Source organism: Nanorana parkeri, unplaced genomic scaffold, assembly GCF_000935625.1.
Source record: "Nanorana parkeri isolate BGI_ZX_2015 unplaced genomic scaffold, ASM93562v1 scaffold899, whole genome shotgun sequence".
In the NCBI taxonomy this organism is placed as follows: Eukaryota; Metazoa; Chordata; class Amphibia; order Anura; family Dicroglossidae; genus Nanorana; species Nanorana parkeri.
In genome coordinates, this window is record NW_017307167.1 from 443,596 (window position 1) to 462,463 (window position 18,868).

Below are 18,868 nucleotides of genomic sequence, written 5' to 3' on the forward strand. Positions count from 1 at the left end.
ACAGACTAGAGGGTCTGAGTGGACCAATACAGCCAGGACACAGAAAAAGTGGGCTGAAACCCCTGCGTGGGGAATCCTGAAGGAGATGTTTCTTCTAAATAAGCCTGGATGAAACACCCTTAAATGCAAAGCTAAGCCTCTAATTGAACTAAGCACACTGTATTTTATCCTCTACTGGCCTGTATGGCTGCCACTGTTCGATCTCTAGTTTTGCCTTTTGTGTATCACCTTGACCTTTCTAATGTGCAGTTTATACCTTTGAACCCTTAAAATGTTTCAGCAAAAATATATTGATTGAAAAAATACATTGTGCTCTGGGAATCCTGCTACATATAACAAGCATATAATGTTTTGGACACATTCACTGTGATCAGCAGTTCCATTATTGCACACTTACTCCAATCATGCTTTCTTTATTATTCAGTGTATATTTTCAGTTGCTATACAAAATCTCAGATCTAAAACCTGGTACAGACATATTTGCATTCCTTATCTCCTTTAGAGTTAAGCGCATTGAAAGTTTCAAGAATTTCCATCATACTTTGGTCTTTGGTCTCTGGAAAGATCCAAAAGGTATACAAAGCTAGAGAGGCGCAGTAGACAAGGAAGAAGATGAAGCAAAAAGGCCCCAATGCCTCCTGCGGAAAAATGTATAGAATTACATTGGGCATATCAGATTATACTAAAAAATACTCTCAAAACGACAAATGAATATTACCGTTGAGTCATTATGTGAATGTCCAAATATAAAATTCCCAATTATGCTGCACAGAAATGAGATATTAAACATTTGTGTAAGTGTTGTTCAGCCTTCTGGTCTATGCAAGACACAGTAGTAATGTTGGGACTGTTAGAAGGGAGTGATGGGGGGATACAAGCATCAGACACAGGCTACATGCGGTAAAATGCCAGATGATTTTTTTCGATATAGTAGGGTTTGTCAGCTTGAGCAGCAGGGCAACCCTGGACAGAAAGTCCATCAGATGAGAGAAAGTCCATTAGAGAAAAAAGTCGGAAAATGATCCCATCAGGTGTTATTTGATCAATAACTGTAGTGGTCTATTATATCTAATGAGTCCATTCACTTCAAGGGTAGCACAAATTTGATGAATTTTATTTTTGCAGTACGTTTGGGCAACTTGATAATTTGTATTATATGCTGAACTGAAGATAATGTTAAAGTGGAGTATTTTTGTTTTCATTGAGCATATTATTGTGGTGCTATTACAACACTTTTCACTGTGAGTTTAATCCGTATTGTTTAATTGATTGCTCTTTTGCAGTCTTACACTATGGATGCCTTTTGTCTCTCTGTATTAATGTCCTGCTGAGGTGTGGTGGAGAAAAAACAGTATACCATATGGTGTGGATTGATTACATTAAACACATATTGACCATTATTCATAGTGGTCCACAGCATGGACGAGCACTTAATTGTTGCAGTGTGGGGGGTCGCCCCATTGCAAGGGTTAATTTTTAATATGCCCAGAGTTCTTCCCTAAGTTTATAGAGTGACCTTTAAGGTAATTGTTTCAGAAAACTGTGAAGTAAATTATACCTCAATGAAGGGGAATGCCAGGCCTATCACAAATAGTCCCAGCCAAAGCATTCCTCCAGATAAGGCATAGGCAGCTGGCCTGTATGAATGGACAAACAGCTCTGTGGGCAGTACGCAACTTACTCCACCTATATAGGGAGAAAAGACAGGAATAGGCATTGACAATACAGGAACATAGTACAGATATTCACAAAACCAAGAAGGGTCATTTTCCTGCAGACAAAGGTTACATTTTGACTTATGATGTTTCAGCTTCTCAGCTATTTCCTGGCATGGTCAGATTATTGCATAAACCAATGTGTAGTGCAGAAGTGCAGGACAAGTGTGGTGCTACTGATACAGATTGCATGCTAAAATGGTTTCACTCTTTGGACAATTATACACAGGCTTTTATTCCTGGTAGAACACAATCAATGGGAACACAATCAATGGGAATGCAAAAACAGCTTGATGAAACTTAGAAGCAGGTCAAATGCAGATGAGAAGGAGCAAATATATTTAATGGCACTCAGAAGTGTTTCAAGATCTCAAATGCAAGTAAGATGTATCTGAAAGCACCCTGTATATGCCCATCTAAACAAACCGTAAGGTTCACAATAGTCAGCAGTGTTTTCCTGTGGGGGCTAGTGATCACTGTGTACGGACAACAGGGAATGCTGCTTTGCGCTTTTTAATCTCATCACACTGTTTAAATTTTTCTTATTTTTAAACTAATTGAAGAATATAGCTGAGTTGCATTGCAGTGACTGGCAGTGACTTTAAGTAAGTGCTGGGTGCATTGCAGAAAAATGCAGCATGTCTGCACTGCAACCCACTTCAAATTCAGTGTTGCAGTGTGAACAGGGCACACAGAAAAAAATAGCTTTCTGTGTGCCTTAGTGGTGCGTTGAAAAAAGTAGGTCACTGCACATAGTATGAAATGAACTATTCTTTGTTTTCTGTAAAATGCAACCAAACCAAAACACAATCTAAAATGCAAGAAAAAATCCAATACAGCAAAATGCCTTAAAGGAGAACTATGAGATGAGTGATTTCCACTCACCTCATAGTTCTAGCCAACCTGTGACAATGAGACTGTCACAGGTCGGCTCAGTAGATCGGGAGGTGAGCGAACAGTTACCGGCGTTCGCTCACCTCTCAAAACTGTTACGGCTCTCTGCCGTGACAGGGGAGGGGCTGGATTCCCCCCTCCCTGCTCCGATCCGCCAGCGCTAACTGGCGGAACGGACAGGGGAGGGAGCGGGTACAGCTGGCTCTGCCGTTGGATAGGCAGAGCCAGCTGTCAGTCACGCAGCTGGGCGGATCCCGGCACAATTGTCGGGATCCGCTTCAGCTGAGACGTCTCAGTATACCGCGAGCAGCTGCTCGCGGTATACTGCGGCATCTCAGTATGCCGCGAGCTACAGCTCGCGGTATACTGAGCCTAGGGTGACGGGAGGTAGACTTGTGCGCCGTCAGAAAATTTGTTTAGGAAAATCCGTTATTTCGTAATTCGTGTCCGAAACTCAATTCGGATTCGTACGAAATACAAATGTTCGTTAGTTTCGTCACATTTTCGTAACTTTACGAACATTTGTTATGATGAAGTTAAAAAGCAAAAATACCTTTGTTAATATTGGAGTCGATGGTAGTTTTTTTTTTTACCCGAAATACGAAATTCCGTTAACGGTATTTTTGCTTTTTAACTTCGTAACGGAACGAAAATACGTTAACGGAATTTCGTATTTCCTGCCTGTATTGTAATGCAACTCTCAGCAGCAGAAGAGAAAACCTCTGATTGGTCAACCAAACGAAATACGAAATTCCGTAAACGGATTTCGGATCCGAATTTGGTATTAAAAAAAAAACTACCATCAAGGCATCAACTCCAATATTAACAAAGGTATTTTGCTTTTTAACTTCATAACGAATGTTCGTAACGGAACTAAAATCCGTTAACGGAGTTTCGTATTTCCTGCCTGTATTGTAATGCAACCCTCAGCAGCAGCGGATCCGAATTTCGTATTTCGGATAAAAAAAAATCTGGTCATGTTGTTCAACCTCATTTACAGGGGTAATATTAGTTCCCGTTTCAACGAAATTTGGATCCGAAATTCGTTAACGGAATTTCGTATTTCGGATATAATTCGGAAACTGCAATTCGGATTTCGGATGCTCCTGAATTTCAGGAAATTCGAACGAATTTCGATTCGTAACGAAAAGAATCGCACATGTCTAATGGGAGGACGCTAGTTTGTGTCCTCCCATTACCCTAAGGAGAACTATGGGGAAAAGACTTAACTCCATAGTTCTCCTTTAAAATGTGTTAAATATGCACGTTAAAACAGAAATCCAGACTCATAGGGGAAAGCTTTCCAGGCTCAGACAGTTCCCAGATGCTTGTGTACATGAAGTCTTAGTTACAGCTTTAGAATTATAGGTCTCTGAAGGGGAATAAAAATGGAGATGAGTCATGGGTCATTATGATGATTTTGTGCCGTCTTGGGAACTGGATTAATCTGCAATGCTTCATTATCCAGTACAAGACAAATATTCATATTTGCCAAATTTTGAACACAGTCATCATTCAAGAGAAATGACATAAAAACAGTACTTGCTGAACAGTGATACATTCCAAAGAATACTGACTAGGTCCAATGCCATAGCTCAAGGTGAAGATAAAGATGAGTACACAAGAAGCGTATGGAAGCCAAGTATTTAAGCCCTATGGGAAAACACAATCAGACTGTGAGTCTAGTGTATGAAATATGTTCTCTGCTCAATTTACAATTAATGGGTTTGTTGGCTTGATTACATCAAGTTCTGGAATTGTAGTTCTATGAATACACATTGTGACCTAGGTGTAGACTTTGGTCATGCGCAATTGGAAACAAAATCAACCTGGTAAACTAAGAAGTAAGAAGGTACTTGTTTTATAAATAATTAAAAAATAATTGTTGACACTGATGACCCCCAAAAGTATATACTGTATATTCAACATGACAAGAGCCCAGATAAATTTTTTTTTGTTAGGTTTTTCTCAGTGCAATAATATATACTTGTCAAGCAGTAGCTGGAATAGAGTTTAGCCATGCAGTATGGTAGTGATATATTACTAAAGAGGTATTCTGGGAATTTTGTATTTCTGTGTGATTCAGGCTAAAACAAGCATGAAATCAGCTTCAATTTCAACAAAGCCACCAATGGCGCTAAAGCTTACAGGTTATATTTCTCTTTATCATAATCACATGGAATAATAGTGCTTTGTAGAAACATTACAGGAAATTAGAATTGCAGTGACATCGGTGTGGTCCTTACCTGGAGAAAGAGAGTAACAGTAAGTAATGTTAGAGTCAGGGCCATAATGGAATAGTTCACCCACAAAAGAGATTTCCTGCCCAGGTAATCAATGAGAAAGCCCTGCAAAGAGCCAGCAACAGAGGAAAAGATAAAAAAGTCGCTCACAGTGTACCTAAGATACAGTGACTAATTGAAGAACTTTCACTGAGCACGCTGTGTTTTGCTGGCAGCAGAATATGGAGATACCGGTGTGCGAAAGGACCATTATTTTATACAATAATCACATTTTGTTCAATATATTGTGGACTAGTGATGGGAAAAAGTTTGAATTCGAACTCAAACTCAATTCAAGTCTATGGGGCTAGAACTTTGAAAATCAATTGTCCCCATTTTGAAAGCTTATATGCAAGTTATTGGCCATAAAAAGTGTATGGGGATCCGGGTATCAATAAAAAAAAAACACTTTTTAAATTTTTTTTTTTTTAAAGGAGCAGTGATTTTAACATCACTTAAAGTGAAACAATAAAAATGAAAAATTCCTTTAAATATGGTGCCTGGGGGGTCCCCTTAAACTGCCTGTAAAGTAAAAAAAAAAAAACGACATCTAAAAAGAAAGAAAAAAAAAAGCGTGCGGTCCCCCCTCCGAAACAATACCAGACCCTCTTCATCTGGTAGGAATGTTAGGAGGGACCCCATTTTTTTAAAAAAAGCGTGGGGTTCCCCCCAAAAGTCATACCAGACGCATAAGCTCTGGTAGGAATTTTAGGAGGGACCCTTATGTAAAAAGAAAAAAAAAGTGCATGGGGTTCCCCCTTGCAACAAGAAGTCATAAAATCATAACAGGCCCTTAAGGTCTGGTAGGAATTTTTTGGAGGAAGCCCAACTCCAAAAATGGGGGACAGGGTTGCCCTTAGAAAACCACCTTGTCCCCGTGCCGATGGGGACAAGGGCCTTTTCCCCACAAGCCCTGGGGCGTTGGTTGTGGGGGTTGCGGCAGGGGGCTTATTCACATCAGGGTACCCCCTTTATTAAAGGGCAGCTAGATGCGGCCCTGCTTGTGAATGAGTAAGGGGTACTTGTACCCATACCCATTCACGAAAGGGTTAAATAAAAGTTTTTAAAAAGAGGCCAGACTTGTAAAAATCCTTTGAAAAAAACCCCCCAAAAGACATGTTTTTGACAAGTCTTTTAATAAAAAAATAAAAAATATGGATCCACCGACGTAATCCAGGGTCAATCACGATGTCCATCGTTGTCAACGATGACTCAGCAAAATAAAAAATAGAAATGTAAAGAAAAAAAAAAAACGATGCTAGCGACGATCTCCCACCGCAGAATGGCATTCTGATAGATGCCGGCAAAATATTAACTATTGGACGGAGCTAGCGCTGACAGCTAGCTAGCTCCGCCCAACTGTTTACAGTTGTACAGCATCTGATAGGTGAGCCATGATTGGACAAAGTCATCATGACTTTGCCCGATCATGGCTCTTACAGAGTACTGTGCACTGACTGGGCAAAGTCTTGCACACCACAGGTCAGGTGCAAGGCTTTAGCCAATCAGGGCTAACAAGGCACAGTGCTGTAAACAGTGCCTTGTGTGGTGCTTGTGGAGCAAATAGCCCGCCGAATTCCCTGACAGTTCGTGTGTTCGGCGAACTCTTGCTTGACTCGAACATCGAGCCCAATCCTATTATGGACCATTGCTATACCACTGTTTTCTGATTTAAGTATTTGGTCAACTAAAAGTGATATTTCAGTTTTTGGGAGATGCTGGTGAGTTCAGCTGGCTTCTCAAATTTCTTGGGAACTTTGGGATGGCCATTATGAAGGTGGGGCGCTCAATAGGAGGAGTGGGTACATCCAAAACTCCCAGGATGGTAGTCACAGAGCCAGGAACTATGGTGAGGAGATCTGACCAATAAAGCCTCTAAAGGGAGGAAATCCCCTATTTTTACATAAAACATGCACATATCAATAGGGAAACTAAAAAAAAAAAAAAAATCTGAGGTCACCATATGTTTACTAGCATCGTATGCATGTTTTGCAGCATTGATGTTGACAATAAGAGACAAATGGAAAACAAATGGACTGACTTACACAGAGCACTGTTGTAAGAATTTCTATAATTCCGATACCAAGTGAGACATATGGCACTTCCTTGGGTGGAATGCCAGCATTCCTGAAGACATCGTATGCATAAAAGTACACCTGTAATTAGGAAAACAAGTATTATCTCACAGCAAACAGCTCAGGGGTGCCACAGAGCAAATGTTTTTATGCGATTTGGAAAATGTATAAAGTCAGTCTTCCTCTATACCACTCCCACTCAGCCGACAAATTGTGCATAGGGAGCACAAGGGCATTTTAACATGACAATGATCCAATACATAAAGCCAAGTAAACCTTTCAGTCGCTGCTGCTGCTGCAAAAAAAATAAGCAAGTGGTCATCATGCTTAAGGTGATTGAAGTTGTACTAGTGCACTTTTTCGCTTTGAGTACTGTCTGTGATATGATTTTTATTTATGCCTACAGTCACATTTTCAGGACAAGCTTTCAGGGTCTACCCCATTCTTTTAAGTCCCACTTGCTGCTTGGACCTGAGAAGAAGGGGGTAGGCACAGAAAGTGTGTCCCAAAAATGTAACTGTTGCTGCAAATTAAAAAAAATTATCACAGAGAGTACTCCATGAAGTGGCAATCACAATCTCCTAAACCCCATTTCCCAATCATTGACCCATTTTGAGATCCTAAACTTACAGTTCATGCTAGGCAAGCAAAACATTTACAGGACTTGGAGTCTTTTTTTGCAAAGAAGAATGGGAACCTTTACCTCTTGAGAAAATGAAGGGCCTCATTCACAACCACCACAAAAGACTGCAAGCTGTCATTGATGATAAAGGGGCAGGACATGATATTAAGAACTGAAGGTACACAAACGTTTGAATGGGATCATGTCATTTTTATTGCCACATTTGTGTTTAATGATTGTGCTATTCTGTGATGCCTAATAATTTAATATGAATAGCATTAAAAATACAAACAATGGGGGCAAGTTACTAAAACTGGAGCAGATAGAATCTGGAGCAGTTGCCCATAGTAACCAATGAGTTTCTATCTTCAGCGTGTTCAGTTAAAGGGGTTCTAAACCCTGCCGTTTTCTTGCCTATATCTACTGCTACCAAGCAGTAGATATAGGCAAACAGTACTGTCTGCTCCAGTCTTATTAAATTTCCCTCAATGTGTTTGGTCTGACCGCTCATGTTCTCTTAAAAATGGTTCACATCTTCAAATTCTGCCAGGGTTATGTAAACATCTGGGCAAAACTGCATAACAGCATTGTTCAGACCAGTAATCACAAGTCTAGCAGAGGGAAATATTCCAGTATCAACTTCAGAAACCTCTATTATAATGTCTACCATTTACTTGATTATATAGTTAGATATTTTATAGGATCTTGTGTCTTAAAGTATTTCTAAAGCCCAAAAATATTTTCTCGTTTTCGAAGGAGCGGGAAAGGGGTAGGACCTCAGTCAGGTTTCTATTGCTGCCTCTGTGCCTACATTGGGGGATACACCCCCTGTATTTGTCCTGGTCACCATGGGTACTGGGAAAGAAAGTGACGGGAAAAAGGTTTTGGCTTTAGGCACACTTTAATAAAGGCGTGACTATCACAAACTAAGGTATCTTTACTAACTGTTTACTTGCATTGAAATTAGAGGTACTTGCACTTGCCAATTTGAATCTGTTAATTCTAATGGACACATTGCCATGAGAAGTTGGCCAGGGACACCAAACTCTCCATTCCTCTACATTGTGGCAAAGCATTTTTTGCTAAATGCATGTTGGCTACATATATTAACTTCACAATCCAAAAGATATAATAAGCAGAAAAGGGCATTACTGCATTAATGCCGATAAGCTGCATGGCTCCACAGATTAGAAGAAGAGAGATCATCTGCCAGCGCACCGATCGATCTGTCAGGAGATTTTTCACACCTTTGATCTGCTCCCCAACCATTTTCTTCTCTGCCAACATGCTTTCCATCTCTGCACGGTGTTCTCCTGGACCCCACAGCTGCTGCATAGCTAGGAATATACAGCATGTTCATAATCAACAGGGGTGTGCAAGAGTGAGATAGGCAACCGCAAAGCAAACAATTTCCTTACCTTTAAGGCAACCATCTTTGTCACCTTTGTCAATAAGAAGGTATCTGGGGGACTCTGGGAAAAATGGCAGTGTCACCAACTGAATAAGAGCAGGAACAGCGCTGACAGACAGAAGGTAGGGCCACAACTCCTCTGTACCCAAAATTTCCCTACATTAAAGTAACATTTTACTGATTATGCAGAAATCAGAGAGGGTAGTGTTTGAAATCCAGAAAGAGAACAATAAAAGTGATCATTTAATAATTAATACTGTATAACTTTAGAAAATACCTGAGCCCTACCACGAAACCCATCATTCTTCCAAAAGCAATGGCAAAAGACACAGAAACTGTGACCATTCCACGCTTACTCTGTGGGGCGCACTCTCCAATGTACATTGTATGAAGATTCAAACTCACACCTGAAACGACATAAACATCATAAGATGTACACCAAAACTTTCCCATTACCAGAAGCAGCACATCTAAGATCCCTAAAAAACACAAATGTGCAGTAAAAGCCTAGCAATCAATCACACTGTATTGTCTTTTTCCAATATCTTAGACAATCTATTTTATTTCTTACTGGCTGCGCGGGGTGAGCAAAGTTGCTTTTCTGAAATTTTAGCAAAATTAACACAGAGGTTTTGTGATCGTGGGCTTTTACTAGCAGCATTTTCTACACACGGATCTATTCAGCAACCAGCATAAGGAGCAAAGTGCAGTGAACTGTAGCAACCAACCAGAATTCACTTTAGTGAAGCCAGACCAGTTGAACAATGATGGTAATTGTTTGCTGTTGGCAATGTTTTTTGCATGTAATTTGATCAATGCACCGTTTAAACAAATGTTGTGTTCTCCAGAAGAACAGTTCTTTGACACTTCTATCAGGTGTGGTCAATAACCGCAAGACAAGATAAAGAGAGCGCCTCCATCACATAAAAACTTGTTAAATAAACGAATAAAAAATGGTATAAAAGGTACTCACAAAGGACGAATAAAAACAGGCATAAAAGGGTCAGAACAAAAGGTGCATATCCACCGGCTGTTCGTCTTCCCTGGTAGTGAAGTGGTTTACGCGTTTCAGAGGTCACACCTCCTTCCTCAGAACCAATTGGGGGTGTTCCACTGAGTGTAACACCCCCAATCGCCCTGCACTCCTGAACATCATTGATTAATACTCTCTTGAACCAAAATCTGCTGGCGCGGTGTTTGATTCTGTCGTCTGTGGTCAATAACCCACTGGGAAATATGCCATAGTAATTTTTGGAGAATGCAGTCACACATTGTCAGGAAACACACAAACAACAGAGGTGCTCAGGTAGCCCCAGAAACTAGGGATGTTCAGACACCAAGTACCGTACTTGGTACAGGTACAAGTACAGATACTTTTCCAGCTCCAAGACTAGACTAGAGAAAAACTCAAAAGTTAGTAGGCAGCTGTCATTTTTCAAGGAGAATACGGAGCTCCTGGAAGTTGTGCATCCTTGTTTTAATGTATGGTTAGTTTTATATCAATATATAAGGGATGCACCGATACCATTTTTCCCATACTTGTCCAAGTAATACAGATACCAATTACTGATACATTTTTGTTTATTGTCTTGTGACAATTTTTCTAAAACAATACAGACTAATGATTTCAGGATAGTGGTGGAGCGCCAGGGCCCTGTCGCAGTTGCAATCGCTACAACCCTGGTAGTTCTCGTGAAAATGCCAATTATAGGCTTTGGTATCTGAACTGGTACCTGAACATTCTTAACAAAAACTGTAGGACAAGCCCATTATTGATAAGTCATAACTAACTTTACAAGTCAGGCTTTTATTACTATCTGGGTCTCCATTAGAGAGATTTACCCTCACATCACATCTTCTACAGAGACAGCAGAATTAAAAATAAAACAGGGGTTATATCCTTCCTATACAATACTAAAGAAAAACATTTTTATTTCTGTCTGTGATGCTGTTCCCTGCACCTCCTGTCTAGTATGTTAGGAGAACAGGACGTGAGGGTACAAACACTACAACATTTATGCAGATATTTAGATGCATTGACAATGTAAGGATTCATCTTTAATACCTGCATTGATTCCATAAATAAATCGTCCCAGTATAATCATCTCAAATGACTGGACTGTTCTGCTTGTACACATGAAGGCAGCACCCACCAATGCAACCACATTATTATATAGTTGAGTTTTCTTTCTACAACAGATAAAATAAGTTTGAAGACTGCATGCCCCTTTTTTTTTTAAATATCAAAACCGGCAGCACAAGAGAAAAACATATATCATATATAGCGAACTGAGTTTGTTATAGAATGAGAATATTTTCCATTAATCAGAGGAACAACTAAAGGGAAACCTTAGACTTTTACAGTTATATAGACTACAGTCTGTACATGTGGAAGAGATGATCTAGCTTTAACTTTCCAGATCAGTACATACTGTATGTTAAAAAATGTTTTAAAAGCCTTGTTTCTTTCAGGTAGCTAAATTTTCTCATTGCTAGGGTGTAACATGGTAAAATTGCAACCCCCCCTCCCCTTACCTGAATGGCAGGGTTCTTCTCCCCACAGGCTGTTTTTTTAAAAAGTTGTACGGCTGTGTGTGGCTCCACTAACACAGCCACGTCATCCATACCGTCTGCCGTGGTTTTTTTTTTTTAAATGTGTGTGTTTGCGGGGGCTGGGTACGTAAATTGTGTGGAATTTTAATTTCAGTTTATTTACTTCTTTTTTTTTAACTTTTAAAAATATTTTTAATTTTAGCTTATCTAACTATTTTTTTTTCCTTTGTACTTTTTATTAATATAACTTTTTTTTACATTTTTTTGTATTTTGTATTTTAGTTTATTTAACTTTATTTTTTAAACTTTTTTTATTTTTTTTTACTTAATTGCTGGGGTCAATAGCCAGCCTGCTATTGGATATATAAGTACAAGTAACTATAAGTTACTATATATAAGTAACTGCTACAGATTCTGTCTGCTCCAGTTTTGATAAATTCCCCCAAAAGTGTTCAAAACTACCTTCCATTCCCTTTAATGTATTTCTTTCAGGCAAGTTTGAGTGACGATAATTGAAAAAACTCATTGAAAATAATGATTTATACTGCTAGGCAATGCAAAGCAGGAATAACCTAAAAGATAGTGACAGGTTGAATATAATATTGCATCTTTAAGCAATTTCATATAGAGTGGGAAGTGTCAGGACAGGCATTAAAGTCTCAAACCTTTCAACATGAGTCTTTGCCACAAATGGTAATAGCAAGTACCTTCCAAATGCCACAGCAAGTGGTCCGACTATAAGAGACCCCAGTAGTCCTCCAATGCTGTATATAGCCACAATGATGGACCAGAGCAGCCTGACATTGTCTGGATGGATGACTGACCCATATCTCTGCTCCCACGTGTTGTTGATGAATCTCTGAATGTGCTAAAAAGAATTAAATGAGCATGTTGAATGAATTGCATAAAAATATACATTTATTATATAAATGGTACAGTACATTCATTATAAAAAAAACTGTTCTATTCATTCTGGAATCCTTCTATCATGAAACAAAATTTGACAAGACCTTTCATTGTTCTGACATGGCAAAGAACCTCTGCAAACACAAGACTGATATTGTATCAAGGAAACTTACATTTGAAGGTGAGTTGATGATGGAGATGTGCAGACCATATTGAAAGGTGCCACCAATGCCCAAAACTAAAGTTAGCAGAGGTAAATTCAGAGGGATCACCTGGGAATTTGACAATGCAGTTTAATTAGGCTCATATAAAAATAGCATTTGAATTAAAAAAGTGTCCCGTCAGATTGTGTTCCTTTCTTTGTACATTTTTGTAAGGAGAAAAAAACAGAAAACAGAACGTAATCATATTTGTACTGAGAGCAGTTTTGCCTGGAGGGAGGCTTACTTTCTCCTGCCCCATGTACTCTGCACATTACTTTCTCCTGCCCCCTACACTCTGCACATTACTTTCTCCTGCCCCCTGTACTCTGCACATTACTTTCTCCTGCCCCCTGTATTCTGCACATTACTTTCTCCTGCCCCCTGTACTCTGCACATTACTTTTTGCTGCCCCCTGAATTATGCACATTACTTTCTCCTGCCCCCTGTACTCTGCACATTACTTTCTCCTGCCCCCTGTACTCTGCACATTACTTTCTCCTGCCCCCTGTACTCTGCACATTACTTTCTCCTGCCCCCTGTACTCTGCACATTACTTTCTCCTGCCCCCTGTACTCTGCACATTACTTTCTCCTGCCCCCTGTACTCTGCACATTACTTTCTCCTGCCCCCTGTACTCTGCACATTACTTTCTCCTGCCCCCTGTACTCTGCACATTACTTTCTCCTGCCCCCTGTACTCTGCACATTACTTTCTCCTGCCCCCTGTACTCTGCACATTACTTTCTCCTGCCCCCTGTACTCTGCACATTACTTTCTCCTGCACTCTGCACATTACTTTATCCTGCCCCCTGTAGCAGCTACCGCTCTGGAACGCACACGCTTTCGGTGTGAACAAGCACTTAGGGGTGTACTCACTTTTGTTGCCAGCGGTTTAAACATTTAAGGCTGTGTGTTGAGTTATTTTGAGGGGACAGCAAATGTACACTGATATACAAGCTGTACATTTACAAAAATGTGAGGGGTGTACTCACTTCTGTGAGATACTGTAAAACAGGGCTGTGAAACAGTTATCACAGCTTTCAATACCGCTGACCACCACTGGAGGGAGACTCACCCAAATCCAGGTGGCTGGACACACAAGCAGATACAAATCTTGCATACAGTCTGGTGAAGTCTAAAGGTGCCCATACACCTTACAACCATTGCAAGACTTTTGTCTTGCGATGGTTGTAAGGTAATTAAAAAAACGTACGATCTGCCTATCTTGGACAGGCAGATCGTACTTGCGATCATCGCCAAGCCCGCCCCGCTGAGGGGCAGGCTTCCGATGAATGCAATGCTGAACCACTCTTTACCAATTTGAGCCTGATGAATCCTGGCATTGTCATCTTGGAATATGAAGAAAAAAATCCATTGATGGAAATGCCCGGTCATTCAGTATATTCAGGTAGGCAGCTGACCTAGTTTTTTAGGGACATAACATTGCTGATCCAAATCAACAGAAGCAACCCCAGATCATAACACTGTCCGAAATCAGGTGGTGACTTTTTTTTGTGGTCCGGGCAGTGTAATTAACACACAGAGATATCAGTAGTCAGTAATACTTAAATGCATCTATCTAAATAATGAGTAGAAGGAAACATACCGATGTAGTAGTCACAGCCATGTATTAAAAGAGATGGATTGATGTAGTAGATTCTGTGGACTTAGTAGAGTTTTAAGAACATTTATCCCCTCCCAAGTTCACTGAGTAACTTCTGGCTTCTAATTAGCTGCTGGGTGTTTTTATTTTGAAAGAACTACAGGGTGGTAGTTCCTTTAACTATTGGTGTAGAGTCTGACGGTGATAATCTTCTCAGTAGTTTCGGCAGGAAATGGAAACATGATCAAAGTAATAGTATGATATAGTATGCAGTCGTGATTGACAAAGATTATAGTATAACTAAGCGACAGTTTAACCACTTTGGCAACTTTTTACCCTTTATGGACCAGAGCAATTTTTACATTTTAGCTATGGGCCTATTGATAACATTACTCATGATACTGAAGTGATACATATATTTTTTTGTGGGTGGGTGGTAGAGCAATGAGGAGACAATGAGGGGAATTTATCAAAACTGGAGCAGACAAAAACTGGAAAAGCTGTGCATGGCAATCAATCAGCTTCTCTCTTTCTTTTTCAACTGTTAACGGAACAGACTGAAGAGAGTTGCCATGGGCAACTGCTCCAGATTTTGTCTGCTCTAGTATTGGTAAATTCCCCCCACTGTCTTTCAAAAATTATTTGATTTTATATAATGACCAGTTTTACCGTACTTTTGAAACAGCTAGTGTTACTATAGTTATAAAGGACAAAACTTTTTTTGTCATTTTTTTTTTTTTAAAGCTGATCTCCAGCCTTACACAGAGTTTAGCACAGTTGTACGGGCTTCTCTCCTGTACTGAAATGGAATACTCTGATTTTGGAGTATTAACGTGCACTAGCAGCTGCAGCGAATCATATATTGCCTGTCTCATTTCCTAGCTGGAAGGTGTCTAGTATCATCTATCTAACTCTTTCCTCACCAGCCTTACTGTCCCTGGTCCACCCCTTTCATTCATTGGACTTCAATTCTTTTCAATCGTGGGAGCTCAGCATTACATATAGACATTACCTAGGGAAGTCTGCATGTAAATACAGTCAGCCTAGAAATGCTGACTTCAAGGTATTTGGATATTTTTTATAACTCCTCCCAAAAGCCAGCCTACTTCTTGCATCAGGACTGAGAGCTCCTGACAGGAGTATTGAGATAGGGTGCTGTGATGTATTGAAGCATGCTGGCTCCTCCCACCACCCATGCTCTTCCTACATTACACAGAGAAGAACAGAAACCTAGTGATGACATCACTTGGTCTAAAATAAAATATGTAATGAAAATAGAAAGGCTTGTTTACAAATTGAATTAGCATTTTGATGAGGGGGAGGAGGAATCAGGGAAGGTAAAATATAAGCAGATTAAACTTCAGCTTTAGCAACACTAAGGGGCTGATTTATTAATCTTCCGCCCAGCTTATACATGGGTGGATGCAGGGCCGGCCTTAGGCCTTTAGGCGCCCTGTGCGAGAAAGCTTTACAGCATGCCCCTAGATGGTGCTGAGGAGCACTGAGGAAAATAGGAATGTGTGAGTATAGAAATTCAGCCACAATTCTAATAGTGCATAGCCAGCCTTAGTCAACTTAATATGTATTATCCCACATTTTATCAAAGTGATAGTACATAAGGAAGCAAAATCCTTGAGACCTGTGCTCTGCTACATTATGATTCAGCTAAGTAATATATGGGCTTTGACATTTATCTTCATTAATGTATAATCCACATACTTCACTTTAAAGGCGATGTATTGTGCATCCCCAGTGAGCACACATTCTGAGTTGCTATAATGTTTTCCTTAAAGCAATTTGTGATGTGACTTCAATTTTGGAAAGACTATGTGGGGTGTGTTTATAAAGTCAAAAGCAATAAAGCGCCACCTCCTTGTGTGAAGTCTTTTTTTATTTGAATAATAAAAACGGTTATAAATACTCACAATTATAAAATTTCAGTCACGCTTGAGACCACAAGATGAGTGTCTAAGGAATGTTCCACTCCGACTGCGTATAAAAAGCTGCCTTCAGTCACATCACCATACCATCGTGCCACCGGCTGCTTTTAGGCTGCATTTACGCATTTCAGGGGCATACCCCCTTCATGTGTTTATAAAGTGTTTGCAGAGCTGTTTGCTTTGCAAATGTCTTATACTCCTTGGCTCCATCTAGTGGTAATGTGGGGCAAATTTGAAACTAACAGGGCTATTCCCTAAAGGGTGAAGAGTTTGGAGAAGGTAGGAGAAGGGAACAATCTTGGACAAAATAGCTGATTTGGAAAAAATTCTCCAATTCAGCTCACTTTCCAGTTCAGCTATGTTGTCCTAGATTGTTCACTTCTCCTGCCTTCTCCAAACTCTTCACCCTTTTGCGAAGAACCCTTTTAGACATTTGAAGAGTGAACAGAGTTCCACTATAAAAAAGTCATGTGTGTCTAATCTACAATAAAAGCATCTTACCTGCCTGCTAGGAAGTTTCTAAAGATATCACTGGAACAGGAAGATACTGACAGAGGATATAACCCTTCTCCATTGCAGTGAAAAAGTGTTTTGTAGGAGTCTGTGTCACGTTGTGGAAATATTTACCATCACTTCCTTGCCTGACAGGATAACAGTCTCCAAATAAAATCTAAACCTTCCTCGCTCTGTCCAAAACTTAAACCAAAAATGTTTGGAGTCGGATTCTCTGAAGCTGAACTCCAGTCAAAAATAACAACAAGATAGAAATGAATAGTCAAATCACAGTTAAAATAAAACCATCTCCAATCCAGAGATTTTTCTCTGCAGTACTTTTTTTGTGCCTCTTGATGTCTTCAGTCTGGACTTTATCATGGCCAGCAGCATGTTAGCCACTTCCTCTGAGTCTAGGCCACCCTGAAGGCAAACTATGGGGTAACCTTTTTTGGCCATCATTCTATTCAGGGTCATGGGAGGACATATATTAATGTCCTCCGGTGAGCCAAAACTCAGTATATAGCAGGCTACTGCCTGCTATATGCTGAGAACGCAGAGCCGCGCCACAGCTGGGATAGATCCCAAAAATACTGTTGAGATCCACCCCACTGCCTCATTGACAGCTTGCTCTGCCTCTCTAGAAGTAGAGCCAGCTGTGTCCGCCCCTCCCCTGTCCATCCCTCCAGTCAGCTCTGGAGAGGGGAGAGGGAATCCCTGCGGAGAGCGGTGACTGTCTCTGCAGGGAGAGGATCGGAAGTCAGCAATCGGCAGTATGTGTTCACTGACTTCCCAATCAATAGCGCCGACCTGTCACGCCTTCAGTGTCACAGGTCAGCTTGAATTATGGGGATGAGTGTTTTTCACTCACCCCATAATTCTGCCTCACTCCGGGCAGACATTTTATTAAGCCTTGCAATGGGGCTACCCCCACACTGCAAGGGTTAACTGCTTGTTTCTGCCTAGGGTCCAAAAAGAAAGTTATACTCACTCGTTCTGAACCGCTGCAGAGGAGGGGGGGCTCCAGGGACCGTCTAAGAGTCGGCTGGCTTGGAGGATCAGGTGAGTATACTTTAAGTTTTTGGTTTTTTTACCCTAGGCAAAAACGAGCTGTTAACCCTTGCAGTGAGGGGGTAGCTCCACTGCAGGGTTATTCAAATTTTTACCTTTAACCTGCACCACCCTGTATGTTCACAGTAAAAGAGAAGCAGCACAGTTGTGAGTTCATCCTTCTGTCACTTGGCTTCTCCTCCTATCAGCATGCTTCTTGTCAGCAAAAGAAATGATTGGCTCCTTGGGCTGCTTCCTTCTTTTACCCTCCAGCTCTGCTGTACAGGGAATGCAAGAGGGTGATACCGGGTCAAATTCAGGTACTTACCCTGCTTGCATTTTAAAATGTATATTTAATACTGTGATAACGATTACAGAGCTGCAGCAATCTGTGTCCCATAGAGTCTACTTCCAGTGGTTAATCCGGCTAAATGATTACAGAGATAAAGAGAGTGCCAGTTGTTTTCAGTTAACTTGAGCATACTAATGGACTTTCACTGAAAGAGAGGAGCATGAAAGCACAACCACTCTGTATGACTGCTAAGCCTCATGTACATATCTATATATACAATCTATATGTAGAAACAAAGTCTTCAAAACATTAGCAGACATTGTGAAGATTACCAACATTAAAAACTGGTCACATTAATATAAAAAATAAATGCAAAAGCATTATAGATGCTTTTTAAGTAAAGACAATAGTACAGCCAAAATAATCAGTAGAACAGCAGTTTAAACGTACAAAGATCCAGCCTGATCCAGAGCAGACCGGATTACACTTCTGATTCAGGTTTAATTTTAATTCTGTTATTCTTACTAAACTTTTGTCATACTTTGCCTTGAAATGGCTCTTGGATATACTTCCTGGAAATGGGTTAATAAGAAGCTGAGGGTTCTGATGAAACAATGAGGAATATCAATGAAATCTAGCACAGAGCTATGTTATCATGTACTTTCTATACAGTATGCATTCATTGCTTTTTCTAAAGGAAATGTACGATCCGTTTCAATTTAATCAGCTATACATGTAAAAGAGATCAACTTAATACAAACAATCTTATATATATGTTAACGTTTTAAAAAACCTTGATTCTATATTTAAAATGTAATTATATATATATAT

The 18,868-nt window shown here is 40.1% G+C and overlaps 1 protein-coding gene across 1 annotated transcript; it reads right to left on the bottom strand.

The window, feature by feature from the left end:
• Nucleotides 1-445: 445 nt before the first annotated feature.
• LOC108794810 (solute carrier family 2, facilitated glucose transporter member 11-like) lies at nt 446-14,353 on the bottom strand. Its single transcript, XM_018565915.1, has 12 exons — nt 14,267-14,353; nt 12,632-12,730; nt 12,260-12,420; nt 11,065-11,189; nt 9,277-9,406; nt 9,007-9,155; nt 8,741-8,925; nt 6,937-7,047; nt 4,856-4,957; nt 4,187-4,262; nt 1,559-1,686; nt 446-638 (listed from the first exon to the last, which is right to left on the bottom strand). The coding sequence occupies exons 1-12, from the start codon at nt 14,285-14,287 to the stop codon at nt 459-461; spliced, it is 1,467 nt and encodes a 488-aa protein (XP_018421417.1). The 5' UTR covers nt 14,288-14,353; the 3' UTR covers nt 446-458.
• Between the last annotated feature and the right edge of the window lie 4,515 nt (nt 14,354-18,868).

Coding starts and splice junctions, on each gene's coding strand:
- LOC108794810 (XM_018565915.1), bottom strand. CDS start 14,287: ATGGCTGTGACTACTACATCG. Junction 11,190..12,259: donor CTTGCTGTGGCATTTGGAAG/GTACTTGCTATT, acceptor TATCTGTTGTAG/AAAGAAAACTCAACTATATA. Junction 4,263..4,855: donor CTGTTACTCTCTTTCTCCAG/GTAAGGACCACA, acceptor GTTTTCCCATAG/GGCTTAAATACTTGGCTTCC.